The sequence below is a fragment of the Hoplias malabaricus genome, chromosome 4, assembly GCF_029633855.1.
Source record: "Hoplias malabaricus isolate fHopMal1 chromosome 4, fHopMal1.hap1, whole genome shotgun sequence".
In the NCBI taxonomy this organism is placed as follows: Eukaryota; Metazoa; Chordata; class Actinopteri; order Characiformes; family Erythrinidae; genus Hoplias; species Hoplias malabaricus.
This window is the reverse complement of record NC_089803.1, coordinates 17,683,440-17,706,305: the sequence shown is the minus strand read 5'-3', so window position 1 is coordinate 17,706,305 and position 22,866 is coordinate 17,683,440. Positions and strand designations below refer to the sequence as shown.

At 43.5% G+C, this 22,866-nt stretch overlaps 2 protein-coding genes across 2 annotated transcripts in view; both read left to right on the top strand.

Annotated features, from left to right (window-relative positions):
* The first annotated feature begins 379 nt into the window (after positions 1–379).
* On the top strand, positions 380–14,384 carry rnf139 (ring finger protein 139). The gene is made up of 4 exons (XM_066669712.1): positions 380–883; positions 7,832–8,582; positions 8,871–9,480; positions 10,919–14,384. Exons 1-4 carry the CDS (start codon positions 739–741, stop codon positions 11,420–11,422), a joined length of 2,010 nt encoding a protein of 669 aa, XP_066525809.1. The 5' UTR covers positions 380–738; the 3' UTR covers positions 11,423–14,384.
* A 2,890-nt stretch (positions 14,385–17,274) lies between these two features.
* Positions 17,275–22,866, top strand: part of tmem65 (transmembrane protein 65) — a 24,383-nt gene continuing 18,791 nt past the window's right edge. Inside the window, exons 1-3 of the mRNA XM_066669246.1 lie at positions 17,275–17,728; positions 21,705–21,815; positions 21,950–22,213. Of these exons, the coding sequence (XP_066525343.1) occupies positions 21,988–22,213 (226 nt within the window). The 5' untranslated portion in view covers positions 17,275–17,728; positions 21,705–21,815; positions 21,950–21,987. The remainder of the gene's footprint in view (positions 17,729–21,704; positions 21,816–21,949; positions 22,214–22,866) is intronic.

Here is a 22,866-nt window from a genome sequence, read left to right as displayed (position 1 = left end):
TGTGTGTGTGTGTGTGTGTGTGTGCATATATAGGAAATTAGTTAATTCAATTCCATAATTTATTTACTTGTTTAGCTGGCTAATGTGTTGCATTGGATATGGGAAATAATGAATGGAATGAAATAAAAGTAGGCTTTATTTTTGAAGCATCTTACACACAAAATGTTGATCAAAATAATACTATTTCATTAATAATATTATATAAATTAATTTTAAGTGGTCATTGATCACCCTGTCAAATGTAACAACATGACAGTCATTCTTGTCTTCTTTATTTTGTAAATTATGTGGTCAGTTTACATTTAAAACATTGAATTCTTAATTGATTTAATCTTTTTTATGTGTTGTTTGTTGTGATTAGCCGATGCTACGTTTAGCTAACGTTGCGTTGGAGACGCGATGACGTACAGGGCTTCCGCGTTCCTCGCATAGCAACAGAGAGCAGAGATGGCGGCCGGTAGAGACTGCTGGGCAGTGGACGGATCAGATTAGCGTACATTAATGCAGAGAGTGGTTGAGAAATGGATTATATTCATATGATTTCGACGGGATAAGAGCTTAAATAAATAGATCCATATTGTACATTAAGTGTCCGTGATCTTTGGGGAGTGAAATGAGGACGGGCATGTGCCCAGCACCGGTTCTTGACACACAGCCACAGCAGCGGCGCTGAGACAGACTCGTCCAACGGAGAGAGGAGCTTCACAACGGCTATAACAGCTCACACACAACGCCGGGATGGCGTCCAGTGGTGCCCGGGTGGCTCTCGACGTGGCTCTGCGGGTCCCGTGTATCTTTATAATCGACGCCATCCTGAACTCGTACTCTGAACCCGCGGCGGACTGGACGGGCACCGCCGCCAGGATTACGGGCCGTGTCCTGGGTAAAGATACACACCGCTCACCGCTCAAACACTTCCATAGGTTTATCCAATCCTAAGTGACACTCAGCAGCATTAAACCCCTGCTCAAAAGTCGACGTTCCCGTACTACCTTAAATGGTGCGGCAGTCTTAGCTTTGTTGGTGCGCTTTCATTTTTATAGTACACCAACATCAACTGAAGTTGGCTCCAGTTCCACCTTAAAAGTTGTAAGCGTATTTAGACAACCCCGTTCCACCTTAAACGGTGCAGAATTCATTTAGCCCTATATGTTCCAACAGCAGATCAGGATGAATCAGAAGTTGGCTCGATATTCCAGTTTCCATTCCACCTTAAATAGTGCAGCAGTTAGCTAAGCTGCGTTCTGGGGTCTACGCTGTTTTCTTAAAAAAATCGTGTTCCGTGGTGCAGCAGTTATTCTGGTGTCTACGATTGAAGAAACCGAAACTGGGCAACGTTAATTTACTTAATCAGACTTTCCTTTCCACCTTAAATGACGAAGCATTTGTATTCCTGAGCTCTGTTACAGAAACGAAACAAGTTGGCATTTGGAGTTTCCGTTCCATCTTAAATACTACAGCAGCTCCCCTCTGGCTGAGCCAGAACTGACAAGTGCTAGCAGTGGAACTGCTGCGATGTTTAAGGTGGAACGGAAATGTAGCATAGGTGTTTGTTTAGCCCGAGTAGCGAAGTTACATCACATCAGCAGAGCAGTGACACGTGTCGCTTTACAGCTTTAAAACTGCGGTGATAAGAGTTCTTAAAAGTAAAACATTAAATATCCACAGTGGTTTGTGTATTTCAAGTTTACACACGTTATATCCCGCCGTAGATATCGGGTTTAAACACTTAACAGGAGCAGCTTTGTTTTGACTTTTAATTGACAGGTTTAAAAGATTAAAAAAAAGACATTTACTTCGCGTTATCGACCTGTTTTTACGGAATATCTGGATAACAAATTCATTTATTATTGCCAAATAAGTTGTAAGCCCTTTAAGCAGATGTGGAAAGAGACCAGACTGGTGAAACACTAGCCGACTTTAGCCTCAAAGCCGATTTGGGGCAGCAAACAACCTTGGCTTTAAGGGTTGGGCAATACAGGCCAAACAAACTGTGTCATGATACTCAACGCATTTTCTATACACAGTGCCTGTGATATTTTGTCACTTCACTAAATCCATTGAAACAGGACTGACTACGCTTTCTATGTAATCAAACGTACTGATGGCATTGTTTACACACAGACAATGTCCACAATATTAGGCCAGACATTGTCATTACATTTTAACTAACAAATTATTGCCACATGAATGAATAAAAATTACTATTTGCAATTTAATTGGCTCCCGTTCCGGGTGACTGTCTGTGAGGAGTGTGGTGTGTTCTCCCTGTGTCTGCGTGGGTTTCCCCCCGGGTGACTGTCTGTGAGGAGTGTGGTGTGTTCTCCCTGTGTCTGTGTGGGTTTCCTCCGGGTGACTTGTCTGTGAGGAGTGTGGTGTGTTCTCCCTGTGTCTGTGTGGGTTTCCTCTGGGTGACTGTCTGTGAGGAGTGTAGTGTGTTCTCCCTGTGTCTGCGTGGGTTTCCTCCGGGTGACTGTCTGAGGAGTGTGGTGTGTTCTCTCTGTCTGTGCGTGGGTTTCCTCCGGGTGACTGTCTTTGAGGAGTGTGGTGTGTTCTCTCTGTGTCTGCGTGGGTTTCCTCCGGGTGACTGTCTGAGGAGTGTGGTGTGTTCTCTCTGTGTCTGCGTGGGTTTCCTCCGGGTGACTGTCTTTGAGGAGTGTGGTGTGTTCTCTCTGTGTCTGCGTGGGTTTCCTCCGGGTGACTGTCTGTGAGGAGTGTGGTGTGTTCTCCCTGTGTCTGCGTGGGTTTCCTCCGGGTGACTGTCTGTGAGGAGTGTGGTGTGTTCTCTCTGTGTCTGCGTGGGTTTCCTCCGGGTGACTGTCTGTGAGGAGTGTGGTGTGTTCTCCCTGTGTCTGCGTGGGTTTCCTCCGGGTGACTGTCTGTGAGGAGTGTGGTGTGTTCTCCCTGTGTCTGCGTGGGTTTCCTCCGGGTGACTGTCTGTGAGGAGTGTGGTGTGTTCTCTCTGTCTGTGCGTGGGTTTCCTCCGGGTGACTGTCTGTGAGGAGTGTGGTGTGTTCTCTCTGTGTCTGCGTGGGTTTCCTCCGGGTGACTGTCTGTGAGGAGTGTGGTGTGTTCTCCCTGTGTCTGCGTGGGTTTCCTCCGGGTGACTGTCTGAGGAGTGTGGTGTGTTCTCTCTGTCTGTGCGTGGGTTTTCTCCGGGTGACTGTCTGTGAGGAGTGTGGTGTGTTCTCTCTGTGTCTGCGTGGGGTTTCCTCCGGGTGACTGTCTGTGAGGAGTGTGGTGTGTTCTCCCTGTGTCTGCGTGGGTTTCCTCTGGGTGACTGTCTGTGAGGAGTGTGGTGTGTTCTCCCTGTGTCTGCGTGGGTTTCCTCCAGGTGACTCTCTGTGAGGAGTGTGGTGTGTTCTCCCTGTGTCTGCGTGGGTTTCCTCCGGGTGACTGTCTGAGGAGTGTGGTGTGTTCTCTCTGTGTCTGAGTGGGTTTCCTCCGGGTGACTGTCTGTGAGGAGTGTGGTGTGTTCTCCCTGTGTCTGCGTGGGTTTCCTCCGGGTGACTGTCTGTGAGGAGTGTGGTGTGTTCTCTCTGTCTGTGCGTGGGTTTCCTCCGGGTGACTGTCTGTGAGGAGTGTGGTGTGTTCTCTCTGTGTCTGCGTGGGTTTCCTCCGGGTGACTGTCTGTGAGGAGTGTGGTGTGTTCTCCCTGTGTCTGCGTGGGTTTCCTCCGGGTGACTGTCTGAGGAGTGTGGTGTGTTCTCTCTGTGTCTGCGTGGGTTTCCTCCGGGTGACTGTCTGTGAGGAGTGTGGTGTGTTCTTCCTGTGTCTGCGTGGGTTTCCTCTGGGTGACTGTCTGTGAGGAGTGTGGTGTGTTCTCCCTGTGTCTGCGTGGGTTTCCTCCGGGTGACTGTCTGAGGAGTGTGGTGTGTTCTCTCTGTCTGTGCGTGGGTTTCCTCCGGGTGACTGTCTGTGAGGAGTGTGGTGTGTTCTCTCTGTGTCTGCGTGGGTTTCCTCCGGGTGACTGTCTGTGAGGAGTGTGGTGTGTTCTCGCTGTGTCTGCGTGGGTTTCCTCCGGGTGACTGTCTGTGAGGAGTGTGGTGTGTTCTCGCTGTGTCTGCGTGGGTTTCCTCCGGGTGACTGTCTGTGAGGAGTGTGGTGTGTTCTCTCTGTCTGTGCGTGGGTTTCCTCCGGGTGACTGTCTGTGAGGAGTGTGGTGTGTTCTCTCTGTGTCTGCGTGGGTTTCCTCCGGGTGACTGTCTGTGAGGAGTGTGGTGTGTTCTCCCTGTGTCTGCGTGGGTTTCCTCCGGGTGACTGTCTGAGGAGTGTGGTGTGTTCTCTCTGTCTGTGCGTGGGTTTTCTCCGGGTGACTGTCTGTGAGGAGTGTGGTGTGTTCTCTCTGTGTCTGCGTGGGGTTTCCTCCGGGTGACTGTCTGTGAGGAGTGTGGTGTGTTCTCCCTGTGTCTGCGTGGGTTTCCTCCGGGTGACTGTCTGTGAGGAGTGTGGTGTGTTCTCCCTGTGTCTGCGTGGGTTTCCTCCAGGTGACTCTCTGTGAGGAGTGTGGTGTGTTCTCCCTGTGTCTGCGTGGGTTTCCTCCGGGTGACTGTCTGAGGAGTGTGGTGTGTTCTCTCTGTGTCTGCGTGGGTTTCCTCCGGGTGACTGTCTGTGAGGAGTGTGGTGTGTTCTCGCTGTGTCTGCGTGGGTTTCCTCCGGGTGACTGTCTGTGAGGAGTGTGGTGTGTTCTCTCTGTGTCTGCGTGGGTTTCCTCCGGGTGACTGTCTGTGAGGAGTGTGGTGTGTTCTCCCTGTGTCTGCGTGGGTTTCCTCCGGGTGACTGTCTGAGGAGTGTGGTGTGTTCTCTCTGTGTCTGCGTGGGTTTCCTCCGGGTGACTGTCTGTGAGGAGTGTGGTGTGTTCTTCCTGTGTCTGCGTGGGTTTCCTCTGGGTGACTGTCTGTGAGGAGTGTGGTGTGTTCTCCCTGTGTCTGCGTGGGTTTCCTCCGGGTGCTCCGGTTTCCTCCCACAATCCAAAAACACAGGTTGGTAGTTGGATTGGCGACTCAAAAGTGTCCATAGGTGTGAGTGAATGTGTGTGTGTCTGTGTTGCCCTGTGAAGGACTGGCGCCCCCTCCAGGGTGTATTCCCGCCTTGCGCCCAATGATTCCAGGTAGGCTCTGGACCCACCGTGACCCTGAACTCGAGAAGTGCTTACAGATAATGAATGAATGAATTTAATTGGCTTTACTTTTTGCTTATTGTATGTAACTATGAAAGCTCAAGCCCTAAGCGCTTTAGGGAACTAGTATTCAGTGGCTCGACTTGAGACAGTCACAAACTCAAGTAGACACACGTGACTTACTGCAGCCAACTGCACAAGATTAAATAAATGAAAGGCTAGAAAAGTTGGATTGTGTAAGACCATGGCGTTTCTCGGTAAAGATGAGTTTAGACCATAAAGTAATCTTCACAATCTCTCTGTGGAGGAAATGAATCTGAAATTATAAATACTACATGTACAAGAACTGTTTGACCATGAGTGACCTTTAAGTGTGTAATGTCATAGGTCTCAGCTACAGTGTGATATAAAGGAATCGTGTGAGACCGTTTTATTGTACAGTGAACACCAGGGTAACCTGTGTTAGACACCTTTATGTTAGACATTGTCTCAGCTCCGCAGTTTAACCCTCGCTAGGTTTAAATCCTATTTGTTTCACCTTAAATATATGAAACGCTGAAACTGCAGTTAAACAATTGAGAATGGGAGATTGTGTGATAGTTATGACAGTCCATCACAATATGCCCAGAAATATTTATCACATTAACATTATTCACAATTACACTTAAATATCATCTTATTGCCAACCACTACTTGGCCTCTTATTTATTTATTTTTTAAAATGGTTTGTTCTTCTCCTCTGCACTTATCTCTTTCCCTGCTAACCAACTGTGTGTTTCTCAGCTTATCATATCTACATCAGACAACTGCATTCCCAGCAGAGGCCTTGCTTCTTGTGCTTTTTTGTTTTCCTGTGGTATTTTTGGTTGATATGCAACAGGGGAAGCCTTATTACACAGCCTCAGGTTGTTTTAATCTGTATAATCTTCAGGGTTCCTGCTGGTTGTATCAGTGAGATGGATGATATAACAAAACAATCACAGTAGGATACGTCAAGACACAATAACTACACGTTGTTTTTATGTTAAAGATACAATATCATTAAATTTCCCAAATCTACGTGGCCAGATATCTCAGATGCACTTATCTCAACTACAGTCTTGCTGCCAAAACCCACTCTGTCCTCTTAATTTTTTTATTTGTTTGTATGTTTTTATTTATTTACTTTTTTGCATCAAATGTAAGTCTGTTGTTTTGTGGTTAACTGTGAGCAGCAGGGCGTATGTTTTTATATTTATCACCTTCAGGGCTCCTGCTTTGCAATATATAAGTACAGAAATGTCATGATATTAGTTTGTTTAGTTAAGTATGGAGAATGTCTTGAATCTGATTCCCGTTTGAAGTGTGGAGAATAAACCGTGTAGCCTAGGTTTCTGTGAAAATGTACGTAATAATTGTATAAATGCTTATATAGTGGCATCAGCTGAAACGTACAAGAAACATTGTCTATCAGAATTTATGCAGAATTCATATCTGTGCATTTGTATTAGACACGTTGTTATTTTCCAGTAGGGTTGAATTACATTCATTCATCCACTATCTGTAAGCGCTTATCCATTTCAGGGTCGTGGTGGGTCCAGAGCCTACCTGGAATCATTGGGCGCAAGGCAGGAATACACCCTGGAGGGGGCGCCAGTCCTTCACAGGGCAACACACACACACACATTCACTCACACCTACGGACACTTTTGAGTCGCCAATCCACCTACCAACGTGTGTTGTTGGACTGTGGGAGGAAACTGGAGCACCCGGAGGAAACCCACGCAGACACAGAAAGAACACACCACACTCCTCACAGACAGTCACCTGGAGCGGGAATCGAACCCACAACCTCCAGGTCCCTGGAGCTGTGTGACTGCGGCAGACATTGTAGCACAGTAGTCCAACACAGCCTGAAACATTCTGTTTTTTGAATCTCAATAAATGTGTCTGCAGATATTGATTTGACAGTCAAATCAATTTAATCTCTGAATTGTGGAGAATACGATGGCCTTACACATTTATTTTTGTAATTCTTTTGAAAGTGATTACTTCAGGCCTTTTTCTTTTCATGAAATGTGTCTTTTATGAATACTAGAGATCTTGTTACAGTTCTGAAAATACGACAAATCAATGGAAATATAGAATGCCTTTGTGTACCTATATAATTAATGTACACTGGGCTGTGTTAACATTGCCGGGTTGAAGTGGGTTCAAGGGTCTTTCTGCGTGTACACATGCATCTTCAGCCATTACCGGCACTGACGTGCGGGCTGTGTCTCAAATGACTCCACGTGTCCTACACATCGAAATGTTCCGGTGATTAAACTATGGCTCCTGCATCTAAACGATGCACAGAATGTTAGAAAATGAGCCATGCCCGTGATAGCTGAATATAAACGGACTTGTGTTAGGCGTGATGTGCAGTACCTGGGTGTAGAAGCCATTATTTAAGGACCTACATAGTGCATTACACGGGGCTTAGGGACCTATTTTGGACAGAGCTGCATTGGTAAACATATCATTGCAAGCATACATGCCATTTCAGGGACAGGTTAATTCACATTTATTAATTATTTATTAATGTGAACCAATAAGAGACCCAGGTCTGATCTGAGAAAAAAAAAATGGAATTGAATAATGAGGCTTGTAATGTGAACGTTAGCCTGAGATGTGAGTTATATTTGGACCATGTTCCTCATGTATTGTTTTTCTTTCTCCTGTGTTTTTCAGGTATTGTGGTGTGCAGTGTAGTGCTGGTGCTCTCCCAGAAGTCGCTGTTCAAGTTCTACACTCTGTTCTTTGCTGTGCTGCTGGGGGCCGTGGCGGCATTAATAAACTACTATGCCACGTCTCATATAGACTTCTATAGCGCCTACTACAAGGCGGCCCTAGGCTTCCGGTTGGTGCCGCGGAACGGGCCCACGCTGTGGCTGGGGATGGCCGTTGTGCAGCTGCTGTTTGGGACGGGTTACGTGGTGCTGCTGAATGTCCGTTCGCTTTGTGCTGCTCTCGTGGTGCTGGACATCCTGCTGCCTCTCTCTGGCCTCGTCATGGAGCTGCCTCTGGACGTGCGACAGCTCGTGGCCGTGGCCTCAGGCACGGTGCTGGCCCTCAACACAGCCGTGTGCCTGCTGCTGCGCCTCAAGTGGTTCTACTACTCCTGCCGCTACGTGTACCTGCTGGTGCGCCACATGTACCGCATCTACGGCCTGCAGCTGCTACTGGAGGACACCTGGAAGAGAATTCGCTTCCCCGACGTGCTGCGGGTCTTCTGGCTCACCCGGATGACAGCTCAGGCTGTGGTTCTGGTGTATATGGTAAAGGCAGCGAGGCTGGAGAGTGGCGGAGAGCAGTCCTATCTGACCTGGGACATTTTCTGGGACCTCTGCAGTAACTTAATCATCAGCGGCTGTGATTCTACACTGACCGTGTTGGGCATGAGTGCTGTCATCTCCTCCATCGCACATTATCTGGGTCTGAGGTAATTGGCATTATTACTTTTACGTGGGCTACATTTTGTGACTTCATGATTATTCAGTCAAGACATTGAAGCCTTAGATATTGTGTCAACATTTAGTTCGATTACATTTTATTGGTAATTTACAAATCTGTAGTGTTTTTGCTACTATAATTGATATTATTGGTGGTTAATCACATTGATTGCACTGATCCTTGCCACTGGGGACGCTCAGCGCATCAGATTTGTACTAAACTGTGATGTGAGAATAAATCTGATGAAATCGAATCTAATCCGAACCCATTTTAACAGCATCCTGGCCTTCATCGGCTCCACAGAAGAGGAGGACAAGCGCCTGGGCTTCGTGGCGCCTGTGCTGTTCTTCATCCTGGCCCTGCAGACGGGTCTGAGCGGCCTGGACCCGGAGGAGCGGCTGGTGCGTCTCAGCAGGAACATGTGCCTCCTCCTCACAGCCGTCCTGCACTTCATCCATGGCATGACGGACCCCGTGCTGATGTCTCTGAGCGCCTCTCACGTCCCCTCAGCCCGTCGCCACCTCCCCGTGCTGCTGGTGTCTCTGGGGCTGCTGGTCCTTCCAGTGCTGCTCAGCCGTTTGCTGTGGAAACACTACGCCCTCAACACATGGCTGTTTGCCGTCACTGCCTTCTGTGTGGAGCTGTGCCTGAAGGTGCTGGTCTCGCTGACTGTTTATGCCCTCTTCATGATCGATGGCTACTACAACGTGCTCTGGGAGAAGCTGGACGACTACGTCTACTATGTGCGCTCCACAGGCAACGTGATTGAGTTCGTCTTCGGCGTGGTCATGTTTGGGAACGGCGCCTACACCATGATGTTTGAGTCGGGAAGCAAGATCCGTGCCTGCATGATGTGCCTCCACGCCTACTTCAACATCTACCTTCAGGTAAGGGTTAGGACATTTGGATTAAAGGGATACTCACACTCGTGCACCGATATGAAATGTCTGGGCCTGATACAACCTCCAATAAACACCTCTTCAGGGCCTGTTTCATAAACAGTGATCATAATTGTGTAGTCATTTAATAGGGCTGTCTCCGAACAAATATAGGCTGTGCGGATATTTGTTCTTTGTGTAGGTATTCAGTTTTTAATTTTGAGATTCGGATTCTGAGTGTGTTTTTTTTGGATAAATGTAGGCTATCGATAAAAGTAACGCTATTCTGTTCATATTCAGGCCCTCCAGTGCTAAAATAGCTTTTTGCTCTCAAACTCCTCCCCCACTCCACCCATGTTCAGGCTCGTCAACATAAAAGTCCTTGTACGAATGAAGCCTGTGTGAACCTTAAATTAGACCACCTCCAAAGCTCTGTTTAACCCGAGGCTAGTGAACAAAGCCGCACCGTGAGCCTGAAGATTGCCTGAATGAAAAAAAAAATTCTAAAAATAAATTATGGGATAGCACTAATATTTAACAGACGTATACATCCTACGCATAACTAATAATGAGAGTAACAGCAACCTCAATATAACAAATATTTTAAAAAAATAACTGCAATGAAAAAACACTGTTTAGGATCTGACAGTAATATATTTATTAATACCCATGTAGTTAAACAATTCTTTAACTAATTAATTCTGTATTGTGATATTGTGATATAGTGGTGTAGTGATAAATACCATATGATTTAAAACATTTAATTTGCATTGAAGAAAATGGCCTTCTACTAGTTCTCTCCATGCATTTTTCTGTTGATCAGCAACTACTGCCTGAACCACAGATTTATTGTGAGAGCACGTCATTCTCTATAAGATTTACCTTCACTGAGATTAACAGGGCCAATAAACGCTATGAGGACCCCCCCCCCCCCCCCCACACACACACACACACTTCCTTTACACACTTCACTATACACTCGGGCCGGTAGGCTTTGCCTGGCTTCTCTTGTCTGACTGCCAGATGGTGCAATGGAGAACATATTTCTGCTGTTCCGGATTCTAGTGGGAGTGTGTTTTACACTCATCCAGTTATAGATTTCTTGCTCCAAAACCCAAACCATGACGTTCCCCGTGAACAGTTCTTCCGCTGATGTTGGTCCCGAAGGCAGTACAGAGCTCAGTAGTTCATACTGAAGCCGGGGATGGATTTAGAGGCTCAGCACCATTCTGTGAGCTTGTATGGTTGTTGTTGTTGATCCTAGATGCTTCCACTAAGAGCAGCTCTAGCTGAGCATATATTTAATGAACAGATTTGCTTTAAAACATAGTACAAACCTATTGTAAAATTATGATTTTTTCTTTTTTTGTAATGTTTATTTACTACTATGGGTTATTTATTTGCTGCTGTATTTTCTTTAATTATTTGATTAATTAATTTATTGTAGGCCAAGAACGGTTGGAAGACCTTCATCAACCGCCGCACAGCCGTGAAGAAGATAAACTCCCTTCCGGAGGTGAAGGGCTCGGAGCTGCACGACGTGGAGGACGTGTGTGCCATTTGTTATCAGGAGTTCACGGCCTCTGCGCGTATCACACCATGCCGGCACTATTTCCATGCCCTCTGCCTCCGCAAATGGCTCTACATCCAGGACACCTGCCCCATGTGCCACCAGAAAGTTTACGTGGAGGAGGACAGCCGGGAGCGCGCTCCCTTCTCCAACAACAATGGGTACGCGCCAGCCGGGGAGGAGCGAGGGGCTGAGTTTGATGGAGGGGGCGGGGCAGAGGCAGGGCCTGCAGGGGCAGCAGAAAGGCCAGAGCCTGATAACGAGCTTCTGGAGGACAATGACAGTATAGAATACGATGAGGACGAGTGGGGCACCCAGATCGGGGCGACCCCTGTAGAGGAGGACTACATAAACGATGACACAGACTCGAACACAGACTGAGGGAAATGGATACGTTTAGTTTCCGAATAAAACAAGCATCTTAATTTCTGAGATCAGGGAAATGTCTGTTTTTTCCTCTTGCTCCTGTAGGAATTTTTGTACATCTGTCTCTCTCAAAGGGCTGACTGCGGAGGAAAAAGTATTAATACTGGAATGAATGAGTGCCTACGCAAGGGGTCAGCGATCAGAGATGTGCCCACATTCCTTGGATGCGTTTTGAAAACAGCACCATTGGAGTGTTCGCTACTTCTGAAGTGAACGCCGAGGGAAGTCTTCGACCTCTCACGCTTGCCCTGTGTACAGGAGGAGAGGTTAAAAGGTGACGTGCTACTGTAACCACACAGATATACCTCTTTATGGCTACTACTGGTCTCTTGTGTGACCTTGCTTCAAATTTGTGTACATTGTTGTACATGTAATAAAACAATGACGCGCTTTCCCTTAGAAAAAGAGTAAGTGTGTTTGGCTGTGTGTTCTCGGAGTTGCTTCGGAGAAGGGCTGAGTGAAACTGACTGAGCCATGTCTTCAGTAAAATCATGTTCTCACGTCATATCTGTGTTAACCTCCACTTTTTGAATATTTAAATGTGGCACTAGATCGCGGTCTCTCTGGTGCCCATTCTGCCGTGCGAATAACACCTCGCCTGGTTAGGATTTTCAGTGAAGTTCTCAGCAGGAGAAATAAGCCACTCTGAATATTTTGGTTTTCAGTGTGAGTTCAGAAACAGCTTTAATAAAGTTTAAGAGTGAGAATTCTAGATCAGTTCTTGCCCTTCAAAATGGTCAACAGTAACTTATAGTTGTTAACCTTTGTAAGCGATTGTAGGAAATGATTTTCTGTGTTGGAAACACACAGAAAACTGGATTCATTCAAGATGCAAAGTGCTGAAATGTAAAATTATGGACAAGTGTTCTGTAAGCGTGAAATTCAGGGGTGGGCGATTATTGCAAAATTATATCATGATACTTTAAGAAATGCCCACACATGCAATGTACATCACAGTATCTCTTTTTTTTTTCCAGACAAAAAGAACCAGACCTGCACCATTTAAAAAGCTGATATCATGAATTAACGTACTTTCACTTTTTTAGAAATAGCACGCCGACATAATTAAACTTCCACAGCGTATACGCTACTGTACAAAACTCTTTGGCTCCTAAGATCTTTGTAGTGTTCGTACAAAATTACATTTAATTAGAATAAATAAAACAACATAAATACAAGAATAGCCCTGTGAAGGACTGGCGCCCCCTCCAGGGTGTATTCCCGCCTTGCGCCCAATGATTCCAGGTAGGCTCTGGACCCACCGCGACCCTGAACTGGATAAGAGCTTACAGATAATGAATGAAATGCAAGAAATATTTTCTTGTAGAAAGTATACGTTTTGAAGCTAGTGTGAAGAACTAAGTCTGTTTCCAGATGTTTTCTTTGATTGTATGATTTTTTTTTTTTTTTTTTTGCCAGCGCACTTGATTTTACATAATGAAGCACTGATTAGCTAAACTAGGTATTGGATAAAAGCCACACACAATACTGGGCTGTGCCAAGATTTTAGGCACCTGAGAAAATGGCATTAAAAAGATGTTTATCTGGGGAGTACTCATTGGGTTCGAAAAATAAATCAATAAATAAATAAAAAGCAAAATGAATATGTACATGGTGGTTTTCAGTATGAATCTGTTCGTTTAATTCTTTCCAAACCTCTCCTCATGGCAGTCCAGTTTTGCATGGTGATCATCCAGTACCTAGTTTGGTTAGTCAAGTCTTCATTATGTAAAATTAAAGGTGCTGGTCATAAAAAAAATCATACGACCAAGGAGAATATCAGAAAACAAACCTTGATCTTTATGCTAGCCGCTACTTTTTTCTTAGATTTATTCTAAACGCACACAACAGACATGATACATCTTATATGCCTAAGACTTTTGCACAGTGCTGTAGACCACACTGTCTAAACACTGGCCCACGTCAGCTGTAAATTGACTTCAATCCCTGGTGGCAATGTATCCAGGAGAGAATGAGTGGCCATGCTCTCTGTGGGAGGATAGGCTTGACCTCCCTCTCTCCCTCCTATCACTCAGGGTGATGCTAACCAAAGCAGACTTCTGTTAGCCAACACAACAGAGCATATTAGTATTCTCCTCCAAACATGTTGGGCTGTCCCAAGATGTTTTGGCAGCAGTTCGACAAAAAGCAGTGTCTGATTTCATGTGTCTTGGAGGAAGCATGTGATGCCTTCCCAGTTTTTTTTTTTTTTTTTTTTGTTTTTTTTTTAGCATCAGAGGCTGTTAGCATTTTTAGCATTAGAGGAGTCCTAGCTAATGAGTGGAATTAGCAGTGACAAAAACTACGGAAAAGAAAGGCTTGGAGCTCACTCCTCGGTCCAAACCGTCCAGTATGGCAACTGAAAGAAAAAACGTGTTTTACAACATTACCGTCTGTATGGTGCAATAAACAAACAAACAAAATAGTTATTTATATAGAATCACCTCTTCAGCCTGCAGCAGGTTTGCCCTCCTGACACTGAAGTTATGAGAAGTATTTCAGCTCTGACTATTGTTTTAGAACTAAGACCAACACAGAGCAGCCAGTCAGACCAGCCTTCATTTATCAGCCGTAGAAGACAGTAACAAACCTACCCTGTGTCAGAAATGGCTCCATGTTCACTATTCCGTGTATCACTCACTACATAGTGCACACTTGTAGGGACCTGAATTCAGGAGGGGAGTGAATGGTTTTGAACTCTACCACATGTGGATTTTTGCCAAACAAAGCAGTGGATTCTGGGTAATCTGATATCTGCTAGTGTACATGGGTTGTACACTACTTTTTGCAGTGCATTGTGGGATTGTTTGAATGCACTGAAAGTTGTCCACTGTTTTCAGACACTACTACAAAATGGAGGAACCCCAAATTAATGAATTAATGCACTATATAATGAATAGGGCACAGTTTAGGCTTTTTAAGGGATAAAGAAATGTTGGGACTGCTTATATACATATATATATATATATATATATATATATATATATATATATATATATATATATATATATGGGCCCTTTTAAAAACATACAAAGACTATAATGAGTTTTTGATTCATTGACGTTGACATTGAGTATTCATTCATTGCTCTAATTTAACAGTAGATATAATTACCCAGCCCTGTGAGAATGGGTAACCAGCCTTTCACTGTATCTTTGTCAGCAGTAAATTCCCTTCTGTCAGTGTCTGAGAGTTTCCTCATGTACAGCCTAAGTGTGTTTCCATGTTCAGGTGAATGTTGCCTGGAAACCATTGCTGTAGCCTCAAAACCTTGTAGATCCTCTTTCAGTTTTTACTCCTTTATTCCATTGAAAGCACTGCCCTTTGTTACATAACAATTATAAAATTCAGACGTCTCAAAAATATATTAATTTCCAAATCAAGTCAAGAATTAATTTTATAAACTTTCTCCTGACATGACCATTTTGGAGTTTTTGGTCCAGCAGCGATTATACAGAGCCTCGCCCCCCACTCATCAGTCCGAGTATTGAGTAATGACTGATCTGAGATCAGCAGAAACTGGACGGACTCTTCTTTATGCTCAGTGGTTATTGCACTCTCATCTCCTTTTAGAAATGAATGAAGGATTTCCATGATTGACATGATTTGGTGGTTTGGTGGTTGGACGTTAAGTTGGAACTGTTGATTTTGCCATTTGTTCAAAAGAGTTAATAAAATCCTTTAATAGTACTTTGCATCTACGTCTAAAATGTTTTTTATGGCGAACACATTGCATTTTCTACATTTCAATATAAACACAAACATACACCACTCAGACATGACATTAAAATGACCTCCTTGTTTCTGCATTCATAGTCCTTTTAATCAGCTCCTCTGACCACACAGATGCACTTAGAAGGTTTTCAGTTACAGACTTTATTTCATAAGATGCTCTGCATACTTCGTTCCATGTACAGATGTGGGTCATAAAATTAGAATATCATGAAAATGTTGATTTATTTCAGTAATTCTATTCAAAAAGTTAAACTTGTGTATTGTACTCATTCATTACACACAGACTGATATATTTCAAGTGTTTATTTCTTTTAATTTGATGATTATAACTGACAACTAATGAAAACTCCACATTCAGATTCTCAGAAAATTAGAATATTGTGAAAAGGTTGAATATTGAAAACACCTGGTGCCACACTGTAATCAGATAATGACCTCAAAACACCTGCAAAGGCCTTTAAACGGTCTCTCAGTCTAGTTCTGTAGGCTCCACACTCATGGAGAAGACTGCTGACTTCACACGGTGTCCAAAAGACCACCACTGACACCTTACACAAGCAGGGGAAGACACAAAAGATCACTGCTAAAGAGGCTGGGTGTTCACAGAGCTCTGTGTCCAAGACCATTAATAGAGAGATGAAGGGAAGGGAAAGATGTGGTAGTAAAAAGTGTATACGCATTAGGGATAACAGCACCCTGGAGAAGATTGTGAAACAAAACCCATTCAAAAATGTGGGGGAGATTCACAAAAACTGGACTGCAGCTGGAGTCAGTGCTTTGGAAATCAAGGTCCCAGAGTCTGGAGGAAGAGAGGAGAGGCACAGAATCCATGTTGATTGTGGTCCAGTGTCAGTGATGGTTTGGGGTGCCATGTCATCTGCTGGTGTTGGTCCACTGTGTTTTCTGAGGTCCAAGGTCAATGCAGCCGTCTACCAGGAAGTTTTAGAGCACTTCATGCTTCCTGCTGCTGACCAACTTCATGGAGATACAGATTTCATTTTCCAACAGGACATGGCACCTTCACACAGTGATAAAGATACCAGTACCTGGTTTAAAGACCATGGTCTCCCTGTTCTTCATTGGCCAGCAAACTCCCCTGACCTTAACCCCCATAGAAAATCTATGCTCATACTTTTCATGTTCATACTTTTCAGTTGGCCATCCTTTTTTTGCATTGGTCTTATGTAATATTCAAATTTTCTGAGAATCTGAATGTGGGGTTTTCATTAGTTGTCAGTTATAATCATCAAATGAAAAGAAATAAACACTTGAAATATATCAGTCTGTGTTTAATGAATGAGTATAACATACAGGTGTGGGTTTCCTCCCATTATTTATAATGTTAGAATTTATTGACTACCAGGGCCTTACATTGAGTTCCTGCAGGAATTATCTGATGTTATACAACTGCAAAGAGTTGTGTAGTTCAATATCACATCAAGTGTATTATAACATCCTCCACAACATGTAGGTTTATTGATAACCTTCCAGATGTTTCACTTTCTGTAAGGCCTAGTCTATCCCAGGTCATGGGACACATTTCCTTCTACATTAGAGAACAAGGCATCAATGCTAAAATACTTAGCGTCCAAAGTCGTCCACTCCCCTCCTCAGTTGTGTTCCATAATAGTACACTGTATAGAGTGTAGGGAAGAGTGAATAGGGAACCATTTCAGACACAGCGTACGTTTATTCCAGTCATATGACTGTACAGAAGAATATGGTCTCCACAGAAGTGTGTGCTTGAGGTAACATTACTTTTTAACCACAAGGTGGCGGTATGAGGACAGCTCGAGTTGAGAGAAGGCTGTTGGTACTGAATCACAGAGTGAGTTATCGCACCGTAACCAGCTACTGTTTAAACCTCTTTAGCTGTGCGATATTGTTGTGGAGCACTTTACAACAAATACGAACAGACATACGCTACTGTCGTTGCTGAATTTGAGCGTTTTTCTGTTTCAAAGTCGGTACATGGGTGATGTAGTTCAGCGGGGTGGGCGGTTAACGGAAAGAGGACTACATGTCCCACAATGCTTTGTGAGCGGGCCGTGACGACACGTCGACGTCAGGAGTCTAAAAGTCTGAGAACAACAGAAAGAAAACGAATTGTTTCGGCTGTGTTTTTGTCGTGTTTGTTGCTATGGAAACGGCACTGGTGTAATGCAGGTTGTTGGACCTGGGCGGGAAGAGCTGGGCCCGTGTAAAAGACAGGCGAATATATGAAGGATAGTAACAGTAATGGCACAGAATGGTTTCCTCTTGAGTCATCCTGGCTGAGGGCTGGCTTTAGGGAGTGAACTGAACTGAAGTGAAGGGGCACATGTCCATGTCACAACCTTGCACCACACTTACAGTTATTGTAAGGCTCTCTCGCAGTTGTGAACTTCACTTTTAGTTTGGTGTTTTCGTTTACGTAATGGTCTGCACTTTACAAGATCCCCCGTGTCGAAATCTGAACGCAGAAGACTGACTCTGGCTGTGGCTTTGGGAACGGCAGTAAGAAATGAAGGACTGACCAACCTCCAGGTAAACACTCTTTGCTTAAACACTACACTGTGTAGTCCTTATTAAGCGCACTGCTTTCTTATTTGTTGGGGCTAGACACATTTACCTTATGACGTAATAAAGAGATCACTGCATTACAGGGGTGGGCGATATGGCCCTAAAATAATACCTCGATATTTCAGGGTGTTCTTGCAATAACAATGTTATTGGTGATATGGCAAAACACTGAAAATATTATACTGATAGGAAGAACATATGATTGGAACAAAATAAATGTTAAAGAGGCATTTTAGTATACCAATATCAACATTTGCTAATTTGGGCGGCACGGTCGTGCAGCAGGCAGTCACACAGCTCCAGGGGCCTGTAGGTTGTGGGTTCGATTCCCGCTCTGGGTGACTGTCTGTGAGGAGTGTGGTGCGTTCTCTCTGTCTGTGCGTGGGTTTCCTCCGGGTGACTGTCTGTGAGGAGTGTGGTGTGTTCTCCCTGTGTCTGTGTGGGTTTCCTCCGGGTGACTGTCTGTGAGGAGTGTGGTGTGTTCTCCCTGTGTCTGCATGGGTTTCCTCCGGGTGACTGTCTGTGAGGAGTGTGGTGTGTTCTCTCTGTGTCTGCGTGGGTTTCCTCCGGTTGACTGTCTGTGAGGAGTGTGGTGTGTTCTCTCTGTGTCTGCGTGGGTTTCCTCCGGGTGACTGTCTGTGAGGAGTGTGGTGTGTTCTCCCTGTGTCTGCGTGGGTTTCCTCCGGGTGACTGTCTGTGAGGAGTGTGGTGTGTTCTCCCTGTGTCTGCGTGGGTTTCCTCCGGGTGCTCCGGTTTCCTCCCAGAGTCCAAAAACACAGGTTGGTAGGTGGATTGGCGACTCAAAAGGTGTGAATGAATATGTGTGTGATGCACTGTGAAGGACTGGCGCCCCCTCCAGGGTGTATTCCCACCTTGTGCCCAATCTGTGGTAGAAAAAAGAACAGAAAATGTTGTGCATGCACATAATCAGCAAATGTTTATAATTATACCAACAATACACTTTAACACATCACAGTAAGTAACAAAATAATACAGAGTAGTTGCTCTGCTGAAACAATGTGTTCTGTCGGCATGGGATAGACCTCACTGGCTGCTGAACTCCTTGAGGCTTTTTTTATTTTATTTATTTTTTTCCTCAAACTCAAATGGGTGCTTCTGTTTGAGGTGGTGAAACTGATCACTTGTTACAGTCTTTTGTCGTTACAGGCCTCTTTCATATCTTACATATTACTGTGTTTATTGTAGATCAGATATTCTGTTATTGTAGATCAGATATTTTGTTATTGGAAAATCAGATATTCTGTTATTGTCGGTCAGATATTTTGTTATTGGAAAATCAGATATTCTGTTACTGTAGATCAGATATTCTGTTATTGTAGATCAGATATTCTGTTACTGTAGATGAGATATTCTGTTATTGTAGATCAGATATTCTGTTATTGTAGATCAGATATTCTGTTACTGTAAATCAGATATTCTGTTACTGTAGATCAGATACTCTGTTACTGTAGATCAGATATTCTGGTACTGTAGATGAGATATTCTGGTACTGTAGATCAGATATTCTATTATTGTAGATCAGATATTCTGTTACTGTAGATCAGATATTTTGTTATTGTCGGTCAGATATTTTGTTATTGTCGGTCAGATATTCTGTTACTGTCGATCAGATATTCTGTTACTGTAGATGAGATATTCTGTTACTGTAGATCAGATATTCTGTTATTGTAGATCAGATATTCTGTTATTGTAGATGAGATGTTCTGTTACTGTAGATCAGATATTCTGTTACTGTAGATCAGATATTCTGTTATTGTAGATCAGATATTCTGTTACTGTAGATCAGATATTTTGTTATTGTCGGTCAGATATTCTGTTACTGTAGATCAGATATTTTGTTATTGTCGGTCAGATTTTTGTTATTGTCGGTCAGATATTCTGTTATTGTAGATCAGATATTCTGTTACTGTAGATCAGATATTTTGTTATTGTCTGTCAGATATTTTGTTATTGTCGGTCAGATATTTTGTTATTGTCGATCAGATATTCTGTTACTGTAGATCAGATATTCTGTTACTGTAGATCAGATATTCTGTAACTGAACCACCTCCACATGATTAGGGTCGCTCCTATTTTTGGAACAAACTCTTCCACCACAGAACCACTTTCTGTCACAGTGTTGCTGTACCTCAGTGACTCATGTTATGAACTTCTGTCATTTTACTTGTAACTGCATGACGTCATTATGTAAATAAATCAGAACATTGCTTTTTTCACGATATGGGCTTTTTATAATTTTAGAAAATTATATTAATGTTATTGCAAATGATACGTCCCTATACACAAGTACTTACCTGTGGATGTCCCTGATCAACAAAAAAAAACCCAACCATTCTTGCCATTTGACAATATAAATAGATCCATTAAGAAGATTTCTCATAATTATCACTCAAAAGACCCTCCCTGGTCATCCATTAAACCCTTAAGAACTCATCTCTGGTCATCAGAATTACAACTATGTCCAAGAAAACATTGGCTTAGATAACCTTTATTCAGTTTGTGTGGGTATTGTAATATGCAGTTAGTCCACCGACCCCTGCGACACTCACCTGCAGCTCAAAATCCTGGCTCTGCATGTTGATGTAGTTGGTTACTTGGGTTTATGATGTCAGAAACCCTGACCGTGTGAATCTGCACATTTGAAATTTTTTAACACTGCAATTTCAAAGTGGAAGTGCTAAGTTATGACGCTGACTGATTATTTCACTCATGATGTCTTCAGAGCGCAAACCACACCACACTGGATTTTCGGTTTAAGCCCAATATGTGAGAGAAATGAAAGATTAAATTCTTAAGTATATAATAACAAGTATAACCAGACACTCAAAGCTCTATAAAATTGTAGACTAGCGCTCCAAGTTTCCAATGACACAGGGTGATTCAGACAGAGGCCCCTTCATCAGCTGTGCATCTCTCAGAAATATCCTCTTTCTAGTGCTGGGTGATATGAGCACAAATCAATATCACAGTTAATGAACGATTATTTTGTTTTTGTTGATTATATTTGTTTAAATTATTTTGCTCCATTATTAAAGGTGGGATTTGTTTTCTAATGTCGCTGGGAGCTTGTTCCTCTCTTGTTTTTTTGAGCACTGTTTATATTTGGCGTGTGATTGTGCTTTGGTCGCTGAAACTGTTTTTTCTCAGCGTTTACATTTGATTTATTTTTGTTCAGCGTCGTCTCAAAGCAAAACACGTCCAAACCACAGACGCTGTGTTTGTCTTTGGTACGAGCTGCTCGAGTCGTTCGGTCGGCCTCCGTGTTTAGGATGCTTCCATGTGGCAGATAGGGGGCAGAGTCACGTGACTACAGCTTGGTACCGTGGTTTTAAAATGGACAGTACACAGTGGGGACATAACAGTATAATAATAATCAGTATAATTGATTATAGACTAAATGATGTTGATTAGAAGTTCTGAACGTCAATTCGTTTTTGATTATTTGCCCAGCCCTACCTCTTTCTTTGGAAAATATCTGTCATACTTTATAGTTATGTAAGTACCAACAGTAAAAGCAGCTTGTCATATTGAGAAAATTGTAATAACGATGACGTTTCACATGACTGTGAGTAAAAATGTCATAATGATTACATAGCAACGCGTAATGAGGATTAGCTATTTCATAATCAGTAGACTTGACCTGCCGTCTCTAAAGTCACATGGAGGACTAGCGTTCTCAGTCCTGGCGCCCAGATGGTGGAACAAACTTCCATTGGCCGTCTGTACAGCAGACTCTCTTATGGTCTTCAAACACAGACTGAAGACCCATCTCTTTGTGACGCACCAATCTAAGTGCTCACTGGAACATGTTTTTGCACTTATACTACTCTTATACTGCGCTTAACTCCTTTCCTTCTAGGTCTGAGCAGTGACTAGTTGACTATTGTGTATTGCACTTACTACGTTTTGTTCTTTCCAGGTGTCAGCACTGGCCCTTGTTCTGACAGGCGTCTGAGCTCAGAGGGAGTTTGGACACCAACCTATTTGTACTAGCTAGGATACACACTCTGTCTGAACGCTAAGCACTACTGTGAGTCGCTCTGGACAAGAGGGTCTGTTAAATGCTGTAAATGTAAACGTTAAGGTGTCTAACTATTAATTTGACTAATATATATATATATAAATAAATATATCCTGGTTTCTTTTTTTTAATTTTATTTTCAGGTTCTGTCAAGGTTCTGCCCAATTTCCTTCCGACCACAATGTTGAGGTTGTGTTTACCCAGAGTTCTGCAGCCTTGTGTGCTTGGTCTGAGGGGACGGTTCCACCTGCAAAAATGTTCCCTTGGAACCCACAAACATAAAGAGAAACTAGAGCTGCTGAACTCTCCCCAAGGCGCCAAGGACTTTATCTACAGTCTGCACCCCACGGAGCGGAGCTGCTTACTCAAAGAGCTGCAGAACTTCGAGTCCATGGCTATTGCTCAAGGTAATCGCAACCATAAATGATTTCAAATAGTTAAACACATCTATTTTTGATTGAAGAAAAGACTTGATGAAAAACAAGGTACAGTTAACTCAGGTAATGACAGTTTGCCATTCCAAAGTCCAAAGCAGTAAGAAAAAGTGTAGCTTTCACCCCAGTAGGAACCACACAGGAGAAATGAATCATCAGGGGCATGAACACTGGCTCATTAATTTGCATATCGTCACTTATCACTGTACTTCGGTACGGCGTCCCGTTATCTGTGGATACAGTCGAACCTGTTTTATTTAATGGTTGAAAACACATTTTCCAATTGTAAGTAAGATATGTGTTTTTATTATTACAGTTCCACACAATTCAGCTGTTAATGCAAAACAAGGTGTAGTGAGGGTGTAGTCGGTCATGAAATGGCGTACGTGCATCTCGACTTTAGGTACTTAATCACATCTTAAACCAAATGATAGTTCCTAAAAAAAAACATAATGCATCTAGCGACAGAATTTCCAGGTGAAGTTTATACTGTTTTTTGTAACATTTGAAGACGAATATCAAAGGGAGGGTCTACGAAGGTAGGGAAATGTCGTTCTCTGTTTTTTTTACATTCAGAAGCTCTGTTGTTTGTTTGTGGCTGAAGTTGAACTTTTCTGTAAGTTTTT